Raw genomic sequence first — 23,924 nt, forward strand, 5'->3', positions numbered from 1 at the left:
AAAGTACAGGAAAATTATCCACTGTGGGCCGGTCTGTGCCATGACCAGTCAGGACAAAAGTGCTGCCCCTCTCAACTGTCCTACCACATAGTTCCAACCATTCTTTAAACCAGCTGATTCTAATTACTATAATTTCCAGACTATTAACCAAGATTTATACATTGATTTTGCACAATTTCTTTAGCTATGATGTTAAAGCATGGGAAGGGCCATACATGGGAATGCATTTCTTTTCTTCATTCTTTATGATTAAAGCTTGATCTGATTCTGATTGGCCTTTTTGGGGCCCTGCACGGCTGCGGTTAGTATGTTTTTTTTTTTTTATTTGTATAAAACACTGTCCTGCGGTTTATACACAATGCAGCTAATACACAGGGAATTACTCTTCGGCCAAATATATGAGCTAAAAATAACTTAATGGTGGATTCAGTGCATTACCTTACTAGGGTTTTTCCTGCATAGACAGGGTGTCTGCGGAATTTTTAGTATTAAAAGGTAGTAAATCTACTTAGCAAAAAGTAAGCCCAAAAGGTATTAAAATGTAGTAATTGTGATTTTACAAGGTATTAAATTACTATTTCGTAATCAGGGTAGGAATTGCATGACGGCCACGACGGCTATGGCCGTCGTTGCCCCTTTGAAAATCAGAGGTTTACAGGCCACTGTGAACAGGCCACTTCTTTCAATATTCTGCTTTGTGTCCGACTAATAGCAATTTTTATTTAGCCTATGGCCTGTCAAATAATCTTAGCATTCACAGCGCAAATTAATTTATTCTTTTACGCAGTGGAGAAAGTGACCGCACACGGCAAAAAAAGAAAGTGCATCCAAATTCACCCATTCTTCTCAGTTGACCTACTGCCGAAGCCTGCCTGGTTTAGAAATAATTTAATAGCCAGAAATATGCCCTGCCCTAATAAAGAAATATTTGGTTAACTGCGAGTGAATCCCGTTTGCAGCCGTAGAAGAAACGCAGGACAAATTAAACATTCTGGTTTTCTCCGAGTGCAACGATGATAGACAGACATTATTTGGACAAAATATAGAGCATATTAACCTCCGTTGCTCAGCCAAATGCCTTCCTGTTACGTCCTGTTATCACAGAGTTACAGGCGATAAACGATTTTTGATGGTCACAAGTTTACTTCATTAGCGGTTTATTTTTTTGATTATTAAAGAGTGTTCCTCATGCATGTCTCCAAATTTGGGCTTTAAGTTTCACAATGTGTTTAAATCATTCTACATGTTTTCATAACAGGCCAAATACAAAATAAATGTTACAAATATTGCCTAGATATCGGTAAATATTAAAATCAGAGGATATACAGCTGACTAAGAGTTTGTGAAAGTAGCCTTAATGATCACAAAGTGCTAAGCATGCATCTAGGCTATTTGAGTTTCTTAAAGCTGAGCTGTGCTTAAATTGTTCAAAACATGATTTCATAACAGGCCAAATATAAAATAAATGTTAAATATAGCCTAGATATCTGTAAATATTAGATGATCAGATGATTTACAGTGGTATGTAATATGTCATGTTAAATGTTTTTTCATGTTTCATACAGTGATGCAGATCTACTGCTGTGAATAGGCTAAATACAACTTAGATCATTTTTATAGCCTACTACTGTATAGTTAACTTTGGCCATGGTGCCCTGACATGTGGTCTTTGTGCCCCCCACCAAATATGCCCAACTGAAGGCCAAGTAGCCTTTCCCCTAAAATGGCGAAATTCCAAGCCTGTTCGTAACTATTTAAACAATTAATATCCCAATCGCTGTTCCTAGATTGTGAGCGCCGCCGCAAAATTTTCAGTTGATCAGTAGCCTGATATCATGGGCGAAGTACTGTAATAGCTTTCACTTAAGGCACAACACCCAAAGTCATCTTGAAATTGTTTTGTTGGGTTGAGTCGGCAGCCGGCTAACTCGCGTCAGACAGCACCGATTTTTTTTTTTTTTTTTTTTTCACTTTTTTCCGACCAACAGTATTCCGTGAACTTGATCAACTGAGTTCTGTGTTAAAATTTGGCTGGAGTTCTCCTTTTAATGGAATGCGTCAGACGATATTACAGTAGCATTTACAATCTCAATATTGTTGCACATCTGAACTGAAGTTTTAAAATGCCGTGTCACATCCAATCAGGCTGTTATTTTGTTAATCTATGTAGCAATAAGATTATGAGCAAAACATATGTGATATGATAGGGCGGTGGTAGTGTAGTGGTTAAAGCGATGGTTCTGAGTAATTTCACCCTAGGGTCCTTTGCACCATGACCCCGAGCCAAACACCCTCCCAGAACCTTTTTTCCCTTGGTCGAACCCTGGTCGAGTAGCGCTGTCAGAAACTAATGACGTACTGCAGTCGTAATGGAACCAACATTTATCTCGTAAATTACCCCACTAATAATGCCCTGAATGGTACGAAACTTCTACAGTAGTACAACTATGACCTTTAGTCCAATAACGAGGCATTAGAACGTTTGTAAGTGCACCAGGAGTTTTAAGGAGTTTATTTAAATAACACTTGCCTCTGCATCTGCTACTATACCGCTGCGTCAACGTTTCTTCCGTGATTTGGGAAAAGCCCGTAAAAGTCCTGGCAGGAAGCGATTACATCAACGTTTTTTGGTATATCCAGTTTTTAATATTTTTTTTTCGAAGTGTTTACAACTTAGTGTTAACTAATAATTGTTGCAAAATGGACTACGAACAAAATATTAGTGCATTCCTGGATCTACGTCCTTATGCATGCTTCCTGCCAGGACTTTTACGGGCTTTTCCCAAATCACGGAAGAAACGTTGACGCAGCTGTATAGTAGCAGATGCAGTTGTCGGTTCAATTCCAAGCTTCCACTGTTGTGCCCTTGAGCAAGGCACTTAACCCCAAGTTGCTCCGGGGACAATGTGATCCCTTGTAATATAGCTGACATATGTAAGTCACTTTGGTCAAGAAGTGTCTGCTAAATGTAATGTAATAGTAGTAATAATAATAATAATAATAATAATATTTAGTTATATTTATATATATGTCATGTTGAAGCATGTTTTATTTCCAATGGAAGCCCGATAGGATACTCAGTGATGATGCCAAAAAACGACCTTAGTCTTAGGCCTAGGAGTTGATATCTGATAACTATGACAGGCCTACTAATATTCTACCTTTGTATGGTGTTAGTATTAATTGGAAAGAAGCACAAAGATTAACAAACTGGATGAATTAACTGACAATACCACAAGTTTTGATAAACAGGAAGATTGGTTTGTCTACCTTGTTTCATATATATGTTGGTCATGCATTGAAATACAATATTAGCGTACTGTCTGTGGATAGGTCATTGTTGGAAATAATGTACCCTTGTTAACGTTTATTTACAGTATGTGTTTTGTAGCCTATATGTTTTAGAATAAGGGGCGATTCTTTGGAGCGCACTCCTGTCCGCTTGCATGTAATATTTTCCAAACTAAAGGAGAATTCTGTCGATTTTTCTCATACTGTTTCCCACAATCGGTACTACCTAGCTTGAGTTGCTGCAGCCAACAGCTAGATCTACCAGGCAGCTACAGTACAGTGTAACACTTTGGAGGCATGAACACGGGGGCTCGAGCTAGGTAGAACCAATGTTTTTTTTGTTGTTGTTTTGTACCGACCATACTCGATGACATCGAGAAACAAAGAACTATGTGAAGAATTGCCGTAATTCTCCTTTAAGCACTTACTGTACAAACGGAAGAGAGTGGACTAAGATCGAATAGTTTGAAGAGGAATTACACAACTAGGCCTATGCCTGATTTAAGTTTGAGTGCTGTGCCATACACTTCAAGGTCATTCTGTTTTTCATCTAGTGATAATCCATCCATATGGAACTTGCAAAAAGGCAATCGTTTGCACATTACTACATACTACATACACTACATACCAGCAAACTGGTGTATCTTATATTGGAAAAGCAGGAGCACCAGCAGTAGCCTACAATAATAAGACCTGATGAGTTCTCATGAACTGTTGTCAGTCTGGGGTCCGTTTCTCAAATGCATAGTTGCTAACTATGATAGCAACTACCTTGGTAGTGTCACTGTCAAATGTGAGTCCGTAATTTGAGTTACGTATGCACTAACAGCTTCATATTGTTACGCATCACGTTTTTAATAATGAAAAATTAAGAGCATATTTCTTAGCTCTTACTAAAATGCAAAATACAACCAAATATCAACAATGTATGTCTCTATGTATGTATGTCTACGTATCTGTGACGTTTGATTCAAATACTGTCAACTCCGATATATCAGTGACACTACCACGAAAGATGCATCGTAGTTAGCATCTATGCTTTTGGGAAACACACCCCTGGTAGGTAGGCCTATTTAATTAACGATCATCACACATGAAGTTGAGATTACAGATTAGGTTGAATAATGAAGTGAAACCTCTCTGAACTCCTATCAATTCAACAAGTTACTTTAATGATACAGCTACATGTTTGTACTGTTTTGGACACCCTGCTGGGACGTGTGAATGATGGGCTATTTGCAGCCAATATATTGTCCTGCTTAGTTTTTCACAAAGGACGGCAGAATGTCCCATTCTTACGATAAAGGGATGTTGACATTTATTTGCCAATAGATAGATCAGAATTAAATTCTGGTTACATGTACATGTGGTTTATTCAAATTTACTTCACCAGAGAGTCCTGGCCTTAACATAGCTTCCCCATAGCTTCACTGTCAAACTCGGGGCCCATAATGCTTTTGTCATAATGTTTTTACGTTTCCATGAATTTGTGAATGAGTAAGTTTTTCTATGGCTTCAGTCTCAAATCTCATATAAATATAATTAATGCAGTGGTCAACTGAGATTTGAGATTTGTAGTTATCTGTTGTTCTTTCCCTGATTTCTTTTAGTCCATTCATCCTGTCGCTGAGGCAAAGGTCTCTATGGAGGAATCCACATCCCTACCTAATATTCCCGCCCTGGAATCTGCACCCCCGCCTGATATTCCCGTCCTGGAATCTGCACCCCCGCCTGATATTCCCGTCCTGGAATCTGCACCCCCGCCTGATATTCCCGTCCTGGAGTCTGCACCCCCGCCTGTTATTCCTGCCCTGGAATCTGCGCCCATGCCTGATATTCCCGTCCTGGAATCTGTACCCTGTTCTGATGATCTCAACCTGGAATCTACATCCCTGCCTAATGTTCCCTTGGTAATAGTTACAACCGTGGCCACTGCTTTGACAGTGGAGACTGCTGCCCTCACTGATTCGTCTAACATCACTGAGGTCATGCTGTTGGTCAAGATTCCTTTTCACATTTGTCATGCTGTCCTTCACAGGCAACAGTCATTGATTTTACAAGGGATTGTAAACAGGGAAAAACTAGGGTCAGAACTTTGTAATGATTTTCTGCCCTGTTGTGCTGCAAGCTTTGCTTTTGTCTGTTGTATTTAGGAAAAATAGCTGTTGGTCATATTTCAGTGTTGTGTGTCTCTGAATGTGGGCATTTAGATGTTTGTACATTTTTGTTGTTTCAGGATGAAACGGCCCAACCCAAAGTCAACCCTTTTGAGGCTCTGCTGTCAAAAGACATTCTGATCTCCAGTGATTGGGACCAAGGCTGGAATCCCAACAGAAACAGCAGTGCAGAGAAGCATGTGCCAGAAATTGCTAATCATGACCGCATCCCCAAGGTAAAGAGTTTGATTCAGCAGATTCCGTGCTTTTCAACAATGTCTCTGATCACTTTGATGTGGAGTCTTAAAGTATAATTCCGGTGAAAATTGACCCCAGGGTGTTTTTTTGCATTAAAACACAGAAAATGAGCCATGGAGACGGTATTTTTCGATGATCAACTACTACAGAGCTAGACCCGGCATATGCTATAGCCCTAAATCGCAAACAGTGGATTAGCTAGGGACAGTGAGCCAAACACTTCCCAAATAGCAGGCCAGTTTTAGGTGTTTTCCTTTGTTATAAATTATGAATTCCCCATATCTTAAATAGTTACATCTGTATTACTAAGGGTACCATTCATATGTGTCCAACCTTTAAGGACACCAATTTTCTTTGTGAATGAATAATGTATCGTAAATAAATAAATGTTTTTCATTAAAATACAGGGTGCATAAGTATTCATACCCCTATGTTAAATTCCCATAGAAGCAGGCAGATTTTTATTTTTAAAGGAACCATATGTAAGATTGTGGCCAAAACTGGTACTGCAATCAATTTCAAATTACTCTAGAGCGTTGTATCCCCTCCCCCCTGAGGTTGGCAACCCGGATGCCGAAACACTACTGACTTTGTGATTAGTAGATAGGTGGAGGGTGGCGCATCAGGCCAAAACACAACATCAACATCAGTTGAGGGCTGCAACTTCACTTTTTAAATGACAATATCCTGGCCGGACTACTGTTGTCAGTGATATAAGTATTTGAAATGAACATGATTTCTTAATGTCTAGTGACATATCAAGGCCCTTTTATGATTAATTGAAATACATTTCTTGCATACGGTTCCTTTAAAGGCCAGTTATTTCATGGATCCATGGTACTATACATCCTGATAAAGTTCCCTTGGCCTTTGGAATTAAAATAACCCCACATCATCACATACTAGAGCCCGACCGATAAAGGATTTTGAAGGCCGATACCGATACAAATATTTGTTGATTTAAAAATCCGATATTCCGATATATCGGCCTATATGTGTGTATATATATATATATATATATATAATATATATATATTCCGCCTATATATGTGTGTGTGTATATATATATATATATATATATATATATATATATTCCGCCTATATGTGTGTGTGTATATATATATATATATATATATATATATATATATATATATATATATATATCCCGCCAAGGCTGGGATATGCTTCTCTGCACTGCTGTTTCTGTTGGGATTCCAGTCTTGGTCCCATTTTTTTTTTTTTTTTTTTTTTTTTTTTTTTTTTTCAGAAACGCGCAACAAAACATTAACAGATTTCCCTAACATTAGTTATTTGTAGTTATTTATGAGTATTGACTAAAATAATATGATAATGCATTTTAAAAACAAACTTGTTTATTTTTAAATAATATTGTCACAGAGGAACATCGAAATATATTAAAGTTCTGATAAATAAAATGTATAAAAATAGAAACTTAAGATATGAAACTTAGTCTTTTGAACAAAAACACAAAAACAACAACCAAATCAAATTACCAGTATTAAAAGACTTGGTAAGCTTCATAAATCTAACTTTGAACTAAGACTGAATAATTACAAAAAATAATGATGACATTATTACTATCATCATCATTTGTATTATCATTAAACAAGATAAAGGTCACTCCTGAATGTTTGAGTGTGCTTGTGTAATAATTAGTCCTTATTGCCTTATAAGCGACCTTATAATTACAATGTCAGCTTGCTTATCCCTTTACCTGCACTTTTAAAATTATTTCCATCAAGCTACATCAAACCATTTTCAATCATCAGATGCTGCCTGCCTTCTAAAACCTACTATTTAGTGATCTAAATCCATTATGTAGGCCTAACTCGTTAATGCTGCGGCTGAACGACAGTCTGAAACGCACACTTCGCGTCATTGGATTTCACACACGTTTAAAAGAAAAGCTAACTTTTATGCACAAGCTAGGTTTTGCACAAGCTAGGCTACGTTTGATACTTTTTCTCTATGTCTACAATGTGACTGAAGATGTATTTCTTTAATAGTGTGACCGTTATAGCAGTGAGACGTATCATCTCTCCCCGGCCTGTTATTTTGAAAGCGTATGTTTTACAATTTGCAGTATGACGTTATCCATTGCTAAATTATAGCTCATCATAGACTAGCTAACCACAAAGCTAGCTAATGCCATGAATATCAGTGGAAGACCGCTAACGTTAACATTAATGAGCTTGGAAACCACAACGAACTTATTCTGCCTAAATAAAGTAATGATTACTGTATTTATAACTAGCATATCTGTGGTTACAGTCCCTGCATTGTAAAATGTAAGTTAGACGTGCGAGGAGTGAACATTGTCAAAAGTTAAAAGGACAGACAGTCAACTACACTGTAACAACGTAACATAATTACTAGCTAATTCCGCTTCACTCTCGGCTTATTTACCAGCAAAATTTCACGAATTTTGTCATGCTTATTTGAGTTAAGAGAACTGATGGGGATGTTCTTTTAATTGTTATTCAAGCAATGTATGTCTCGTGACCAAATCACCATGAACACACTTCACTGATGATCTCACTCGCGGATAACTGGTTCTCTCTGCCCGACTGGTTCTCTCTGCCCGACCTATTTTACTGTCTATGTGCCCGACTCTGGCTGGATCAGCAGGTTGCAGGATGTGTGGCACGTTATACACGGGTGTTGCCAGCAGGGACGGTGTAGAGTGCCCTCTGGTGGACAGACTATACAACGCCAACACTCATGACATGGTTGAAGGGTGTTTCGTCCGTTTTTATTTTATTTTTAAAATATTCATTTATCGGCCATTATAAATGCCGATACCGGTAGTTTTGAAAATGCCTAATATCGGCCCGCCGATAAATCGGTCGGGCTCTATCACATACCCTTCAACATACCTAGAGATTGGGATGGTTTTATTTCAGTTAGCCTAATAGCTGGTTTGATTTGCATTGAGAGATGATCTTATGGAAAGTACCCCATGCGAATTGTGAGATATGGTAAAGGGTATGTGATGATGTGGGGTGCTTCATTGAAGTTGAGTCAATATTAACAATGTCAAATATAACCGCAAGCGGTGATTTACGGGGTCCGAGCAAAACGAACATGAGGTAGCATAGCTTTTTAGTTTTACATATGCTTTGATTGTTTGGGCCCAATTGTTCAAAAGAAACGTGATCGGATTTCGGTTATCGGATTTCAGTTACCAGATTTCGGCTATCGGATTGGATAAAATCTTGAAAATGGGTTGTTCAAAGGGAAACAAGGATCCTGAAATTGGATTAGATCACATAATCTATTCTTGGTTTTGATCTGGGTAAAACCTTCACTTTGTGTTGTTCAAAACTTTTGAGTTGGATTGGAATAAATTTGATGCATAAAATTAGGACTATCCTGTGCTGTAACGTTAAAGTGTGCCAACCTCCACAACCCTATAGTATTCTAACAATACCCTATTCTAGTGTGCTAACCTCCACAACCCAACAGTATTCTAACAGTAGTATTCTAGTGCGCTAATCTCCACAACTCAATAGTATTCTAACAATACTCTATTCTACAGGACTATGCATTTGTCATGGATAAGATGAAGGGTCTGATAATGGAAGGCAGTGTTTCCCACAGAATGGAATTAGGTAGTAGGTGAAGGGGGGTGGGGGTGGGGGTGGGTTCTGTGTTGGAGTCAGTAAGATGAACAGCCTATAATTATGCAGTTATACTTTCCTTGCACGACAAGTCCTGACAAGTAGCTGTAACGTTATAGTATGCTAACCTCCACAACCCAACTGAAGGAACTGTAGGGGGCGATGTGGGTCGAGGTAGAGTGAGTGTGTGGCGAGCAGGCAGAGCCTCGGTCAGAAGGCTCAATGGTATGGTGTGATGACACGGAGATGGCAGATTTCGGTGCAACACAAGTGAACTTTATTTGAGTTTCAATTAATCTGTTCTTTTGTTCTTTACTTGTATGTGTGCTGCATCAAAGAGGAAACAAACAGAAAATGGAGTAATCAGTGAAATGGGGTAAATCAATACAGATCCCAACGCACAAGCAAACCAATTGACATTTGAACAATAAACTGAAATCATATGGCTATATAAGGTACAACTAAACAATACTTGACATCCCAAGTCAACCAACATCACCTAATCATCTCTCACATGGGACTCCAACACACCAAACCAACAAACAAAGAACTTAACTTTACACATGATGGCAGAGCTACTCTGCAAACTGATAAACATCACAAAAGTAATAGTGAGGGTCATTAAAGTGATGACTTACGTTAACTCAAAGATTTACACAGAGCAGGACACACTGGAGGGCTGGGTTGAGATGAACAAAAGAGTCAACTGAGGGCGAGCAAACAATTTATCCTGGTCTGAGCCCCTGCTCCGGAGCTACAGGTTTTCCCAGCAGGTAAACTGGGTGTGGTTAGGTGGCAGTGCCAAACAATACTGCAATTTCTCCACAGCACTTTCACCTCAAGCCCTCCTTACACTGACAGACTTTGGAAAGATTTGCAAAGATTTGGAAAAGATTTTTGAAAGACTACAGTCTCAGACCCTCTCACATCTAAAGACAAGTAGTAGAGGTTTAAGTCACAGACTATGATTTTGCAATGCCTAGGGATCTTGCAGGGTCACTATTTACAAGACTGCAACACGATTCCTTAAATTATTACCCAATGTGCAATAGATAAACAGGAGCTGAAAATTATAGCCTACTAAACTCAAAGTCGTATTTTCGTGTTTCTGCAGCATTGTTTCATGCGTGACATCCTAAACCGATATAGAGTTGTTCTGTCAAGTGGAAGAGCCGACTAAATATGTATAAGAAATGACAAATATTATAAGAATAACAAATAATTATAGGCTACAGCTGTGTCGGAGTCAATAAGATAAACAGCCTATAATTATACAGTTATACTTGCCTTGCACTACAAGTACATATTGACAAGTAGCTGTGATGTTATAGTGTGCTAACCTCCACAAGCCAACTGCATTCTATTCTAGTATGCTAACCTCCACAACCCAACAGCATTCGAACACTAATGCTTCAAGTGGGATTTGAACTCTCAACCTAAGGATCACCAGTACAAGGCATTATCCCACTGAGCCACTGACAGTGATACACATTGGGCAGTCACTTTCACATGGTGAAAATATGTGTTGATAAACACACAAGAAAAACTCCAAAATACATTTGACAATAAAATGAAGGGCTTTCCTGAAAGAGTACACCTGAAAATGTTTTGAAATTCTGGGGCAATTAGACATTTGTAGAGAAGAACACTAATGGATGAAATATAAATATGATAGACTTAATGATGAAGGAAAAATAGTAAACAAAGAAGTTCCCCTAAATATCAGAGTGTCTCGGCATTCTGATTCTTGGCAACTAATGACTGTGTATGTTGATTGCCTGATGTCATTCAGGTTCTGTTCAATGGTGTGAATCTTCAATAACCAATAGCATATGCAGGTTGAGCCTAAAGCTCTACCAGGATTCGAACTCTCAACCTAACAAACACCAGCACTAGGCATTATCCCACTGAGCCACTGACAATCCTGCATATTGGGTAGTCACATTCAAATGGTGAAAATGTGTGTTGGCAAACACACAACATCAAGAAAATTCCTAGCATACATTTGGCAATAGAATTAAGGGCTTTATAAAAAAGAGTACAGATCTGAAAATGTGCACTGTTAATGGTATCCACCTAATAGTGGTTGTATGGTTGTTATCCAAGAAAAAAAATTACTCATATAGGTATATAGGTGATATAGGATAAATGGGCTGAGTGGTCGAACTTTATTGGCCTATATCTCTGAAATGGAACAACATATTCAAATTATTTTGATAAATTTTGTGAGGCTTTGTCTAAACATTGTCTGTGAGAATTTTGGTGAAGATTTGATAATTTTTGAAGCCTGTGAAACTTTTTATGATGTTTGGCTTTTCTCTGAAATTCTGGCAAAAGTAAACATTTTTAGAGCATAAGACCAGGGTGAAAAAGATGCATCTGAATGTAGAGATTAATATAATGAAATAATTTTGAGTCTAGGTCAATCTGGTAAGGAGAAATAAGCGTTTTTGACAAGAGCACCACCTTTGGGTGCAGTACCCCAAATTTTGGGTAATGGGTAGTGGGGGGTACTGGTAACAATACTTGAAAATGTCAAGTTTCTAGGACTTACGGTTTATAGGAATATAGGTGATCTAGGAAAAAAGGCCTAAGTGGTCTAAGTTTATTGGCCTATATCTCTGAAATGGAACAAAATATCAAAATTCTGAGCGATAACTTTTGTGAGGCTTGGTCTAAACATTGTCTGTGAGAATTTTGGTGAAGATTTGATTATTTTTGAAGAGTCTGAAACTTTTTATAATGTTTGGCTTTTCCATGAAATTGTGGCAAAAGTAAACATTTGTAGACCATAAGACCAGGGCCAAAAAGATGCATCTGAGTTTAGAGATTAATATTATGAAAGAATTTTGAGTCTAGGTCAATCTGGTAAGGAGAAATAAGCATAATTAATTTTTTTTTTCCAATAGCGCCACCTTTGGGTGCAGTACCCCAAATTTTGGGTTATGGGTAGAGGGGGGTACTGGTAACCAACGGTACAGAAACAATAGCGGTCCTGCAGCTACGCTGCTCAAACCCCTAATAAATATTCTAATACTCTGGGTCATTCCACGCCAACTCAGCCACCCATGTACATGACACCTCAGATTTTGCTGAAAAGCAGTGAAAATATGCCTTATGTTACCAAACGAGGGAATCTGAAGTTTCAGGTCAATATCTCAAACGGTTTGCCCGTGGCGTCCATTTGAATTTCGGGTGCCACGGCTGTAATTGACACTTAATGGTAGTAGAAGGCTGGAAACTGGTGTGGTAGTTCATTGTAGCCTGTACTACACAATTCTGGAGGCAGAATCAACATTACTTACTGTTTGGGTGAGAGGTGGGTCACCAAAGTCCTAAAAAATGTTGACGGCATGTGTGATTTTTCACTTTTTGGGTGGCCTTAGCACCACAATTAATGATCATATTTATTCTAAACAGGATTATTTGTTATATGTGGGAACCTTGCTCTTGCCAAAATGAATTTGAAGGGTATGGTACCACTTTGGGGGGTTTATGGGGTCCAAAACCCTCTCCGGCAGAGGTGACTCTTGGAACCCCATATTTGGACCCCCAAATGACCATGTGGGCACTTGATGATCCTAATGGGATTTATACCAGATAACGATACATATTTGTTCTTTTTTTTTAATTAAATAACATTTTTGACTATGAAGCTCCATAATATGAATTTTATTCTTCATAATGCACCATTTTGGGCATTGTTTCCAGAAGTCTGGAATGTAGATCAGGGAGAATTTAGTGATGATAAAGCATGAAAATAGTGGAAATAACTTTATAATTAGTATTATAATTTAATTGAAAATTGAATTGAATAGTGTCTTTAACTATTATCCAAGAAATTGTGGAAGCAGTGGCATAATTTTGTCATGGTCCTTTTGGTCAAGTTTGAATTGCCGAGCACTGCGTCCATAGATGTCTGGCACACTGACACAACAAATGATATGTTGGAATGGCACCCAACAGGGGATCTGTCTTTGGTCCGATGGCCATGTGAGGATGTTGTTGACACACTTCATGAATTTCACAAATTGTATCTTCCTGGCTGGAAAATTTAGTTTTGTGGCTAAGAACATTTCATTCTTCTTTGTTAGTGCAGAAGATATTAAAAAACACGAGGAAACATACGAATTGGAGAGTTACGCCCCGGACAAAACAATCAGTGGAACACGATCGCATCATTGCTTTATAACAATTTTCAAAAATAAGATACGGATGAAAATAATATCACAGGATACAATATTCACAGATGTCGGTGCCGGACAACGATCGGATTCAGAACACTTGGATACAGAACACCCAGAGGCAGAACACTCGCAGTCAGATCGGCTACAAAACTCAATTTTCCAGCCAGGAAAATACTGTACATTGCCTGTATCTATGATGATGACTGGTTCATTGCAAACATTGTTGAACATCCAAATGAACATGGTGACGTTTTTGTGAAATTCATGAAGTGTGTCAACAACATCCTTACATGGCCATCGGACCAAAGACAGATCCCCTGTTGGGTGCCATTCCAACATATCATTTGTTGTGTCAGTGTGCCAGACATCTATGGACGCAGTGCTCGCCAATTCAAACTTGACCAAAAGGTCCATGACAAAATTATGCCACTGCTTCCACATTTGTTGGATAATGGTTAAAGACACTATTCAATTCAATTTTCAATTACATTTTATTTGGAGAGTGACAGCGGCAAGGAAAAACTCTTACACTATGTAACATTCTTGTTATTTAGTTCTTTAAAAGTTTGATGGCGGGTCTCTTTCATGGGGGATAAGGGGTTGATCCGTGACAGTCTCAGTATTTAATTGTTTGCCATCCACTGAATTCTAAACACTAAATTCTCCCTGATCTACATTCCAGACTTCTGGAAACAATGTCCAAAATGGTGCATTATGAAGAATAAAATTCATATTATGGAGCTTCAAAGTCAAAAATGTCATTTCGTTAAAAGAAAGAACAAATATGTATCTTTATCTGGTATAAATCCCATTAGGATCATCAAGTGCCCACATGGTCATTTGGGGGTCCAAATATGGGGTTCCAAAAGAGTCACCTCTGCCGGAGAGGGAAGAGCAAGGTTCCCACATATAACAAATAATCCTGTTTAGAATAAATATGATCATTCCTTGTGGTGCTAAGGCCACCCAAAAAGTGAAAAATCACACATGCCATCAACATTTTTTAGGACTTTGGTGACCCACCTCTCACCCAAACAGTCCAGAATTGTGTAGTACAGGCTACAAAGAACTACCACACCAGTTTCCAGCCTTCTACCACTATTAGAACAGACGCTTCCAAAATGGCAAAATATATGGGCTTCCAAAATGGCAAAAAATATGAAATGTTTGAAATTCAATGTGTCAATTCTTGGGCAGGTTGTGGGTTCAATTAAAGCCATGAGCTGCTAGCATTCAGTAGTCTGGCGGGTTGTGGGCTTCCACTGTTGTGCCCTTGAGCAAGGCACTTAATCCCAAATTGCTAATGTAATTGACATGTATAAATCACTTTGGATTAAAAGTGTCTGCTAAATGAATAAATGTAAACCAGTAGTGTCCCATAACCAAGCTCTTTAAAATGGTTAAATATGTATGTGATCTTCTCTTTTGCAGTGGGAGGGCATGCAGAAAGGCCCTCTGCGCCTCTAAATTAAAATCCTTAGAGGAAAATGGTTGTTATACTATCTTTTCCTAATAATGCCACATTTTAGCCAGGGCTGATTCATTTTCTAGCTAGTTGACCGAAATGTGTAATATTTCAGCCTTTTCGGGGCTGTATGAAATTGTAGGTCAGCTGTGTGTCAACCTATGAATTGAAGGAGTCAGATTTAGGCTGTGTGCAAGGCTAAAATATAACTGGGAATGTAAAGTACCTCACCAGTAGTTTAAATAGTAACTCAATTGCATAACTCCCAACTGCATAACTTTAATATGAGATTAGTTAAACAGTAAGTCAAACAAACTGCATTCTCCCAGCTAGGGTTCCATTAGCTCAGTTTTGGTTCCTGGCCTTTAAGAACCAGTTAAATATACTTTTTTTGTTGTATACGTACAAATACAGAAATAATCTATTTCCATATAATTATTGAAATACAGCAAACTGTCTTTCTGGTAAGCCTCCTTGAGCACTTAGAATAAGTATAAGTATAGATACTCTTTTGATCCCGTGAGGGAAATTTAGTCTCTGCATTTATCCCAATCCGTGAACTAGTGAAACACACAGTGAAGTGAAGCACACACTAATCCCGGCGCAGTGAGCTGCCTGCAACAACAGCGGCGCTCGGGGAGCAGTGAGGGGTTAGGTGCCTTGCTCAAGGGCACTTCAGCCGTGCCTACTGGTCGGGGTTCGAACTGGCAACCCTCCGGTTACAAGTCTGAAGCGCTAACCAGTAGGCCAACATTTAGAATGAATGTTCCTGGTCAGTCAGGACGAGTAGAAGCATGGCTGCAGTTTTAATAGCATGGCAAATGCTGATATGGTTCATTTGCTGCTCTCTTATTTATGTTTGGAAAGGCGCTCTGCTGTTGACTGCATTTCCCTCTTGGGTTGTATAGTTGTATTTGCAGATTAAGTTAGTTGCCGATGACCTCAGCACCCCTCTAGCCCTCTGCGCCTCTCCCCCCTGATCAGATATTCACAATTGCTAAATGATTCACTCCAGCGGGCCTGAGCCCACGGTAGGCATGGCTTTATTGCATCCAAATGAACTCTGCCCACCTCACCTAAAGTATAAATAATACATCATGACATCAGTGAGGAAATGGAATTCATCTGGGCCAATTCTTTGTCCTTTTGAGAAAAACCCATCAGAACGTGGGACAGAATGCTAAATGATTCATGCTGATGTTGTCCATTGGCCCTGTTCTCTGTGATATTGCACATCTCCTTGGGAAACCAAACCACACTGAGGACATGCCAGAATGACGAGCATCTGGCCTTACTAGAGTATTGCTGCTTTTTGCATCCCCAGGAGGGTGGATGTGTGTGGTCTTATAAACCACAATCGTGGTCCTTCCTTTTCAGTGGATTTGTTCTGTGTATAATGCATTTCATGTGAATCTCATTTTTTCCCTGAACCTCAGGGAGAAAAGATGCAAATGAAATGGGGTGCATTATCTTGCATGGTCCCATTTCTCTTGGAAAATATCTGCATGTATTTTTTTTCATAGCCCCGGGAACTTTTCTAAGTAAAAAAATCTTCAAAAGATATCATGTAACTGGCTCCAGACCATACACATACTTCTTGCTCACACACTTTCTCTCACTCACAGATGCACACCCTGATGCATGCAGGCTACTTCTTTGTTGTATACTCAAATAACATTATAATCTGAATGGTAAATGCAGAGCATTTAGTACTTCCATGTCATCAATGTATTTTAGAGTTGTAAGCACTATTGTGACCTAAATCAACAGTCTACCTGTGACCTGGGAGAAAGGAAACTGGCAGTGCAATATGGCATATTCACCAGTCTCACCATGAGGCTCTTTTGTCATGAAAGGCTGTTTCTCTACAGTGGTGACATTTTCAGCCTCTGATTGTCGACACTCTTTCTTGACCCACAGCATGAATCATTGCCCAGGCCAGTTCCTGTAGTGGAGAGTGGTCCAGTGGAGGTGTCATCACCTAGGAGGGAGACCTCACCCCAGGACCCCACACCACCTGCACTCTCCAGAATCCACACCCGTGATCTTAAGCCAGAGCAAATCTGCCGCACAGGTAGAGCACACACGGTTTAAATCCTTCAAATTCACACATCCACTTTACATTGACAACAGTATGGGCTAACTGAGTTAAACCTAGCAGAAGATACATTTTCAAAATGACTGAAACTATGGCTCTGAACTTTTCACAGCAGATATGTTAAGACCAAGCTATAGCTATATTTAAAACATGGTGTGACATGGTTGCCACTTCCGGCACCAGTTTTTACATGCTGATTGGTAGATTACCGCTCATGCACAAGTTTAGTGCTGGGCACGAGCGTCATTGCGCATCCATGTTGGTAAAGCATTTCTGGTAGACGACAAATAAATCGACTGCCTACTTGGATTAAGTAATGGATACTTGACTTAATGCCTACATGGTAAAGGCTGTATTATACCAGGCTTTGTGGTTGTGGGCTGGCAAGGTAACTGACTATGACAATACATTTTACCAGAGGGGTATTTCACAAAACCTAGATAAGGGATTAAGCTGGGATTTTTTTGGTTATCCTGGATGAATTTAGCCTTTACTTGGTTTCACAAAAGAGATGGCACATAAGTTACCATGGGGATTTATTCTCTGCACAGTCTAATTAATTCTAATGGTAATTAAGTTGTCTTATTGGTTCAGCTAGCTATCAAATCAGACCTCTGTGTGAATTTTTAAGGAGCTTTATTCCATTTATATACTATTTAATAAATGTATTTGCTCGCAAAACACAACAGATTATCTGCCTACTACCATATGGTTATCATTTTAATTATGATAGCCTTATAATTGTTAATATACTCGTTGTTTGCTTCTTTTGTTGATAGATGTTTGATGAATAGCCTATTGTAGTAGTTAATCGGAAATGGAGGGGCAATTTTTCGAAGGTGTTTTCAACGAATTCGGTTATAAAGCCAATATAAAGGTATACAGAGTCGTATATGTGCATCTTTGCAGTGGCCAGCTCTTTCTTAATGACGTTGTTGCGTGCCGAGATAAGGAAGCAATCACAAGTGGGTGCATTCGTAAATTTGCATTCAGTTGGTCTACCACACCTACTCCTGCTGTTTTACAGAAATAGTCATGATTCCCCATTCAAAAAAGGAAAACTTGATTTCATTGTCAGTGTATCAAAAGCTGTTGTTCACTTGTGTGAATGATGCTATTTTCTGCATTTTTTTTTTTTATTCCAACCATGGGCTCTTTGTAGCAGAAACGAGAATGCGCACACATCCTGAATTACTTACACCTGGCTTGACATAGTCGCTCCTACTCATCCTGGATTGGCGTTAGTGAAATGAGTTAAGCTAGGATGACCAGACAACGCTATGTCAAACCTCGCTTTATCACTTATCTTTGATGTCTTAATTCTGCCTTTGTGAAATACCATTCAACAATGTGTAATGCCATTCAACAATGTGTAACAATGACCTAAATCCAATTATTAGCCTACTCATGGTGTCGTGTAGGCTCTGAAAACTATTTTAAAACGCACAGGCTAGTTCCTACCTGTAGTCCATGACAATGCAGCGTTGGGATCATGTAACCTATGTCTCCCTGTGAAAAACTAAATAAAGAAAAACTGAATAAATGTCTATTTAGTTTGCTTTCCTGCAACATTTGACATGATTAGGCATTTGATTTAAATGGTCAGGCTGCCAGTTAGGCAATAGCCAAATCTCCAACAACCCTCTCTGTCCCCTTTACTAATAGCCTAGATGGCAACAAAGGAAAGTTGCTGATAGTGACAGCAGTTGCAGACTCTTGAAATGCCTGGTCGCTCGAACCACAATACGCCTGAGGGGTGTGCGCTTCTAGTCATTTTCGTTGGATAGTCTACTGCGCACTTAATAGTGAGTCTAAAGCATTTAGAGATTGTTATTTGTATAGCCTAAAGTGAATCCTTACTCAATATTAACTCGCCGTGTTTATTATATTATCACAGATGAACATCACATTATAGATATACTTCTACACCACCATCCCCAAAATGTTATCCCAACCAATGAAATACATTCGCGCCTATAGCGAGGGTAGGTGAAGCACGTTCCTGAACAACTTATTTTCCTCTGAGGGAATATTCAAACTGTATCAACGATTGTTGCATCAAGTCTGTAATGTGGAACCTAATTGGCTAATTCTAGCTGGTGCCAGAAATGAGCGCCCATAAAATGCCATTTTCATAAAGATGGCTGCGGTCTATTTCAAAGTTTTATGGCTGAAGTAGCTAGCCTAGCATGGTCCATTGAAATGAATGGGGGCGGGACTTAGTCACTCTCTCCAGTTTTATATAATACCTCCCTCAGTCTAACCCACTTCCAGTGAATTACACAAAGGTAGGCTAACTGTGTCAGACTGGGTTATTGCACGTACATAGAACGCACGCACACTCTTATCTAACTCTGGGTTAGACGGCAAATAAGCTAATATCCCAGAAAGTTTCTTAAATGAACTCCAAATTTGCTCTTGGTTCTATCAATAGAAAAATATATTTAGTTGTAAAAGCAATATTTGAAAATGTGATTTATTGTGCTATAGAGCTATAGATTTTGTTGTTTTTGTTTGGTATTTTGTGGGGGCAATGAAAAAAGGTATGTGGTTTAGGATTATTAACCTGCACTGGTCATGCAATTCAGTGGTCATTTTATCTGGCAGAATGAAGCATGATTCTCAAGCATCTAAAGAGCTCTACAGAACTCGGCACAAGTCCCCTGTCATTCAGTGGTCAAAAACCTGTATCAGATCTGCCACCAAGTGTCTTGTGCCATTTCAGGTGTGGAACCATCCACTCCGATTGTTCCAGGTTTAATCTTCCCGATGATCAGCCCTGGGGGTCGGATCAGCCCGGACAAACTATTCTTACACCACGCCTCTCCGCTGGCGTTGAGACCGGCCACTCGAATGGCCGCTGGACTGCACTTCCTCAAATGGTAACCTTGCAGAATCTACTAGATCTGTAAAAATCCATAAAGGTCTTTAGGAGCTGGATTGTACTGTGTAGAACAGTTCGTTGTGTGTTAGAATTGTGTAAAAGACTGAATGTTTCCATGAGTCATTCGAGTACAATCTCCACAATTACGGTAACACAGTAGATTGTCATTCATTCCATGTTTTCAGCGGCTGATTTTGAAGTTTAAGGCAAATTCATTTTAATTTTATCAAGTGCAAAACGTTTTGAACGAAGATTTTTTTAAACGTGTGTTATGTTGTGACCAAATACAATAATGTATTTGAATTATTTGTTCTACTGTTCAGAATTATTTTCTTTGATTTCAACTACTGTTGCCTTCAAAAAAGAACAAAATGTAATAGAAAAAATGACATCTTTGCTAATAAATAATTCTTTTATAATTGCATATTGTCATTTCTTTGTAAGATGAAACTGAAATGCAAATAGATTGCAAATAGATGCAAAGTTCACCATCTTAACGTACTGAAGATCACTGTACACACTCGAAGGCAGAGGATAAGTGTAGAGCAAAACATCTGCATTTCAGACTTCTTTGTCCCTGCGAGTTTTAAAGGTGCGATAATTCAAAATCCCCATGTTATTTTCCCATAGGAAAAATCACAAGATACGGCATCTCCTTTTATTGGCAAAGGTAGCAGCTTTATTGTAGGCGAACTTCACATTTAATCTGTAATAGTCAACCATCTCTCCAAGCACCACCCAGCAGTTTTTCGGGCTTCTCAGAAGTAGGCAACTTTCCCCATAGCCCTACAGGGGGGAGTTCCTGTGATCAGGAGGCGCCTTGCTGCTACCCCCCATTTCTGCATCTTGTTGAAAGAAATGCTCAAAATAGGTTTTACTCTCAAGACCGCCTAGGCCATTGCAACTCTCTCTATGGTTTACCTGACAAATCCATCCATTAACTACAACTAGTCCAGAACTCTGCTGCCTGCATCATTAGATATAGATAGATAGATAGATAGATAGATAGATAGATAGATAGATAGATAGATAGATAGATAGATACTTTATTGATCCCAAGGGGAAATTCAAGGTCTCAGTAGCATACAAACATCACACACAACATGCACTTACAGCAGAAATGGTAAATATAAGTATAAACATATAACCAAACTCCACTATACAATAGAGACAGTAGAAGATAAGAAAAACTAACAATACTAAATATACTATATAAATTAAATTAAAAAATCCACAGTGTGCTTGAGGGTGATCAAGCATGAGACGCTTGCAGTGACAGGGCCGGGACTGGCCTGTAGTTCTGTGTGCATGGTGAGGTGCTCAAAAGAGTGAGTATTGATAGTATATTTTTTACTACCATATTTCTCTTAAGACTCAATCAGGACGATGCAAGATCAGGATCCAGGCTTTATTCTTTTCAATGAGGGGCCAGTGGCCCTCAAGGGAGAGAAGTACATGTTTGTTTCACCCCATCATGGATTTCACCAGATTCTCAGTATTCTCTGACTTCTCTGACTTCTCTGAAACAGTCTACCATATTTAAAGTTACACACATAGAGAAGGAGTGACCTCTAGGTCCAACCCAGTTTGAATATGCAATAGAAAGGGAGGATGAGGATTAGGCCTTCATCAGGTCTGGTCAGCTTCTATTTTCTTTTAATTTAAGCTACCCCCTTTCCTGGGAAGTCCTTCAGAGGCTTGGACACATGCTGTTCTACAAACATTAACATTTCACACCTGGTGACAGGCAAAAGGCATCTAGACAAGCTTTCATTGAATTCAAGGATAAACAAAGGATGCTTGCATACAGACCAAAGACACACACAGCGTACACATGGATACAAAAATCACAGATGACCATAAGAAGTATGCAGTATGTACATTTACAGAAATGAGGCTGATTCACAACACTTTCAGTATCATGGTGAAGGTGCAAAAAGTAGTCCAACAGTCCTGTAGTTCTGTGTGCATGGTAAGGTGCTCAAGAGAGTGAGTGTCATGGTGAAGATGCAAAAAGTAGTCCGACAGTAGTCCAACAGTGCAAGAATAAGGTCTAGAGACCAACATAAATAATATGGACAAATAAGAGAGTAAAGTATAATGTAGACAAGGTAATATAAAAAACTATGTCAGTGCAAGAATAGGTTGAGGTAACAGGGTTACAGCCATTCAGTATTGTAGCAGAAGTCATTGGTCATGTGTGCTAATATAGCATGAAAACAGTAGAACAGTAGTAAAAACATTAGGCTGTGGACAGTAGTAAAGCAGTAGTGGGCAGTCAGTACTCAAACATGGAGAGGGTGGAGAGGCAGACAGACTATGCAGAGAAGTCTATTTCTCCTCTTCCCTTTAGTGAGGCATTGAACAGTTCAATGGCCCTGGGGACAAATGACTTTCTCAGTCTGTCAGTTGTGCAAGGCAGTGAGCGAAGTCTCCAGCTGATCAGGCTCTTCTGCTTAACAATAGTGCTGTGGAGTGGGTGACACTCATTGTCCAAGATGTTGATCAGTTTGTTCAGGGTCCTTTTGTCAGATTCAGTTCAGCTCCAACTACAGAGCCAGCTTTCCTTACCAGCCTGTCAATTCGCCCCACATCCTTCTTCCTTGTGCTTCCTCCCCAGCATACTACTGCATAGAAGAGGACGCTGGCAACAACAGACTGGTAGAACATCCTGAGGAGCTTACTGCACACATTGAAGGACCGCAGCCTCCTCAGGAAGTACAGCCTGCTCTGCCCTTTCTTGTAGAGTGCGTCAGTGTTGGCTGACCAGTCCAGTTTATGTCCAGGTGGAGACCCAGATACTTGTAGGTGCTAACCACCTCCACATTGAGCCCATCAATGTGGACTGGTAGCAGAGTGGGCTTAGACCTGCGGAAATCCACCACCATCTCCTTGGTCTTTGAAGTGTTAAGTTGAAGATGATTGAGTTTGCACCATTGCACAAAGTCCTCCACCAGGCTCCTGTACTCCTCCACCTGCCCGTTCCTGATACATCCCACAATTGCAGTATCATCAGAAAACTTCTGCATGTGGCATGACTCGGTGTTGTAGCAGAAGTCAGATGTGTACAGGGTGAACAGGACTGGAGAGAGCACAGTTCCCTGTGGCGCCCGGTGCTGCAGATCACAGTGTCAGAGAGACAGTTCTTCAGTCTGGCGAACTGTGGTCGCCGGTCAGGTAATCTGTAATCCAGGTTACCAGGTGGCGTCCACACCCATCTGCAAGAGCTTGTCTCCAAATCTGAGGGGCTGGATGGTGTTAAAAGCACTTGAGAAATCAAAGAACATGATTCTCACAGGACTTTTCCCCTTGTCCAGGTGGGAATATGTCCTGTGTAGAAGATAAGTGATGGCATCGTCCACGCCCACTTTCTCCTGGTAAGCAAACTGTAACGGGTCTAGTGCGTATCTGGGGTCTGAGCATGCCTAAGACCAATCGCTCCATTGTCTTCATCACATGTGATGTAAGAGCGACAGGTCTGTAGTCATTAAGCTCACTAGGGTGTGGCTTCTTAGGGACAGGGGTGAGACATGATGTCTTCCTGCCATGATGTCTTATCCTGTCTTAATGTGATAAGAACTCAGTGGTGGAGCAGGTAGGCTATGTGTGACATGCCATGCTGACGATGATGATTATGATGACTTATTAATTGCGATAATGTAATGGTAATGATAAGGCTGTGCTGTGATTATAATAACAAATAGCCCAACTTAAATGTCGCTGGGGCTATTGCGTGTAGGTCAGAGGTCCTCCTTTTCATAAAAAATGATTTTTATTTCTCTGGCTGTTGCAATTGATATCAATGATTAATATGAATGCCCTCAGTAAAAAAGCACAGCAAACAGAAAGCAAACAGTTACAAACAGTCACGCACTTGGCTTCATAAGATTTCGCGTGGTGGCCTGCACTCGCTAACGCGCTGACCTACCGGACAGCATCCGGTA

General features: G+C 39.6%; 1 protein-coding gene across 4 annotated transcripts in view; it reads left to right on the plus strand.

The window, feature by feature from the left end:
- tdrd5 (tudor domain containing 5) overlaps positions 1–20,361 on the plus strand; it is a 37,104-nt gene extending 16,743 nt beyond the window's left edge. For all 4 annotated transcript variants that reach the window (XM_048252179.1, XM_048252181.1, XM_048252178.1 and 1 more), the window contains exons 14-17: positions 4,902–5,201; positions 5,528–5,683; positions 16,919–17,072; positions 19,822–20,361. In XM_048252179.1, the coding sequence (XP_048108136.1) occupies positions 4,902–5,201; positions 5,528–5,683; positions 16,919–17,072; positions 19,822–19,982 (771 nt within the window). In that variant the 3' untranslated portion in view covers positions 19,983–20,361. The remainder of the gene's footprint in view (positions 1–4,901; positions 5,202–5,527; positions 5,684–16,918; positions 17,073–19,821) is intronic.
- The last annotated feature ends 3,563 nt before the right edge of the window (positions 20,362–23,924 follow it).

Source organism: Alosa alosa, chromosome 9 (genome assembly GCF_017589495.1).
Source record: "Alosa alosa isolate M-15738 ecotype Scorff River chromosome 9, AALO_Geno_1.1, whole genome shotgun sequence".
NCBI lineage: Eukaryota > Metazoa > Chordata > Actinopteri > Clupeiformes > Clupeidae > Alosa > Alosa alosa.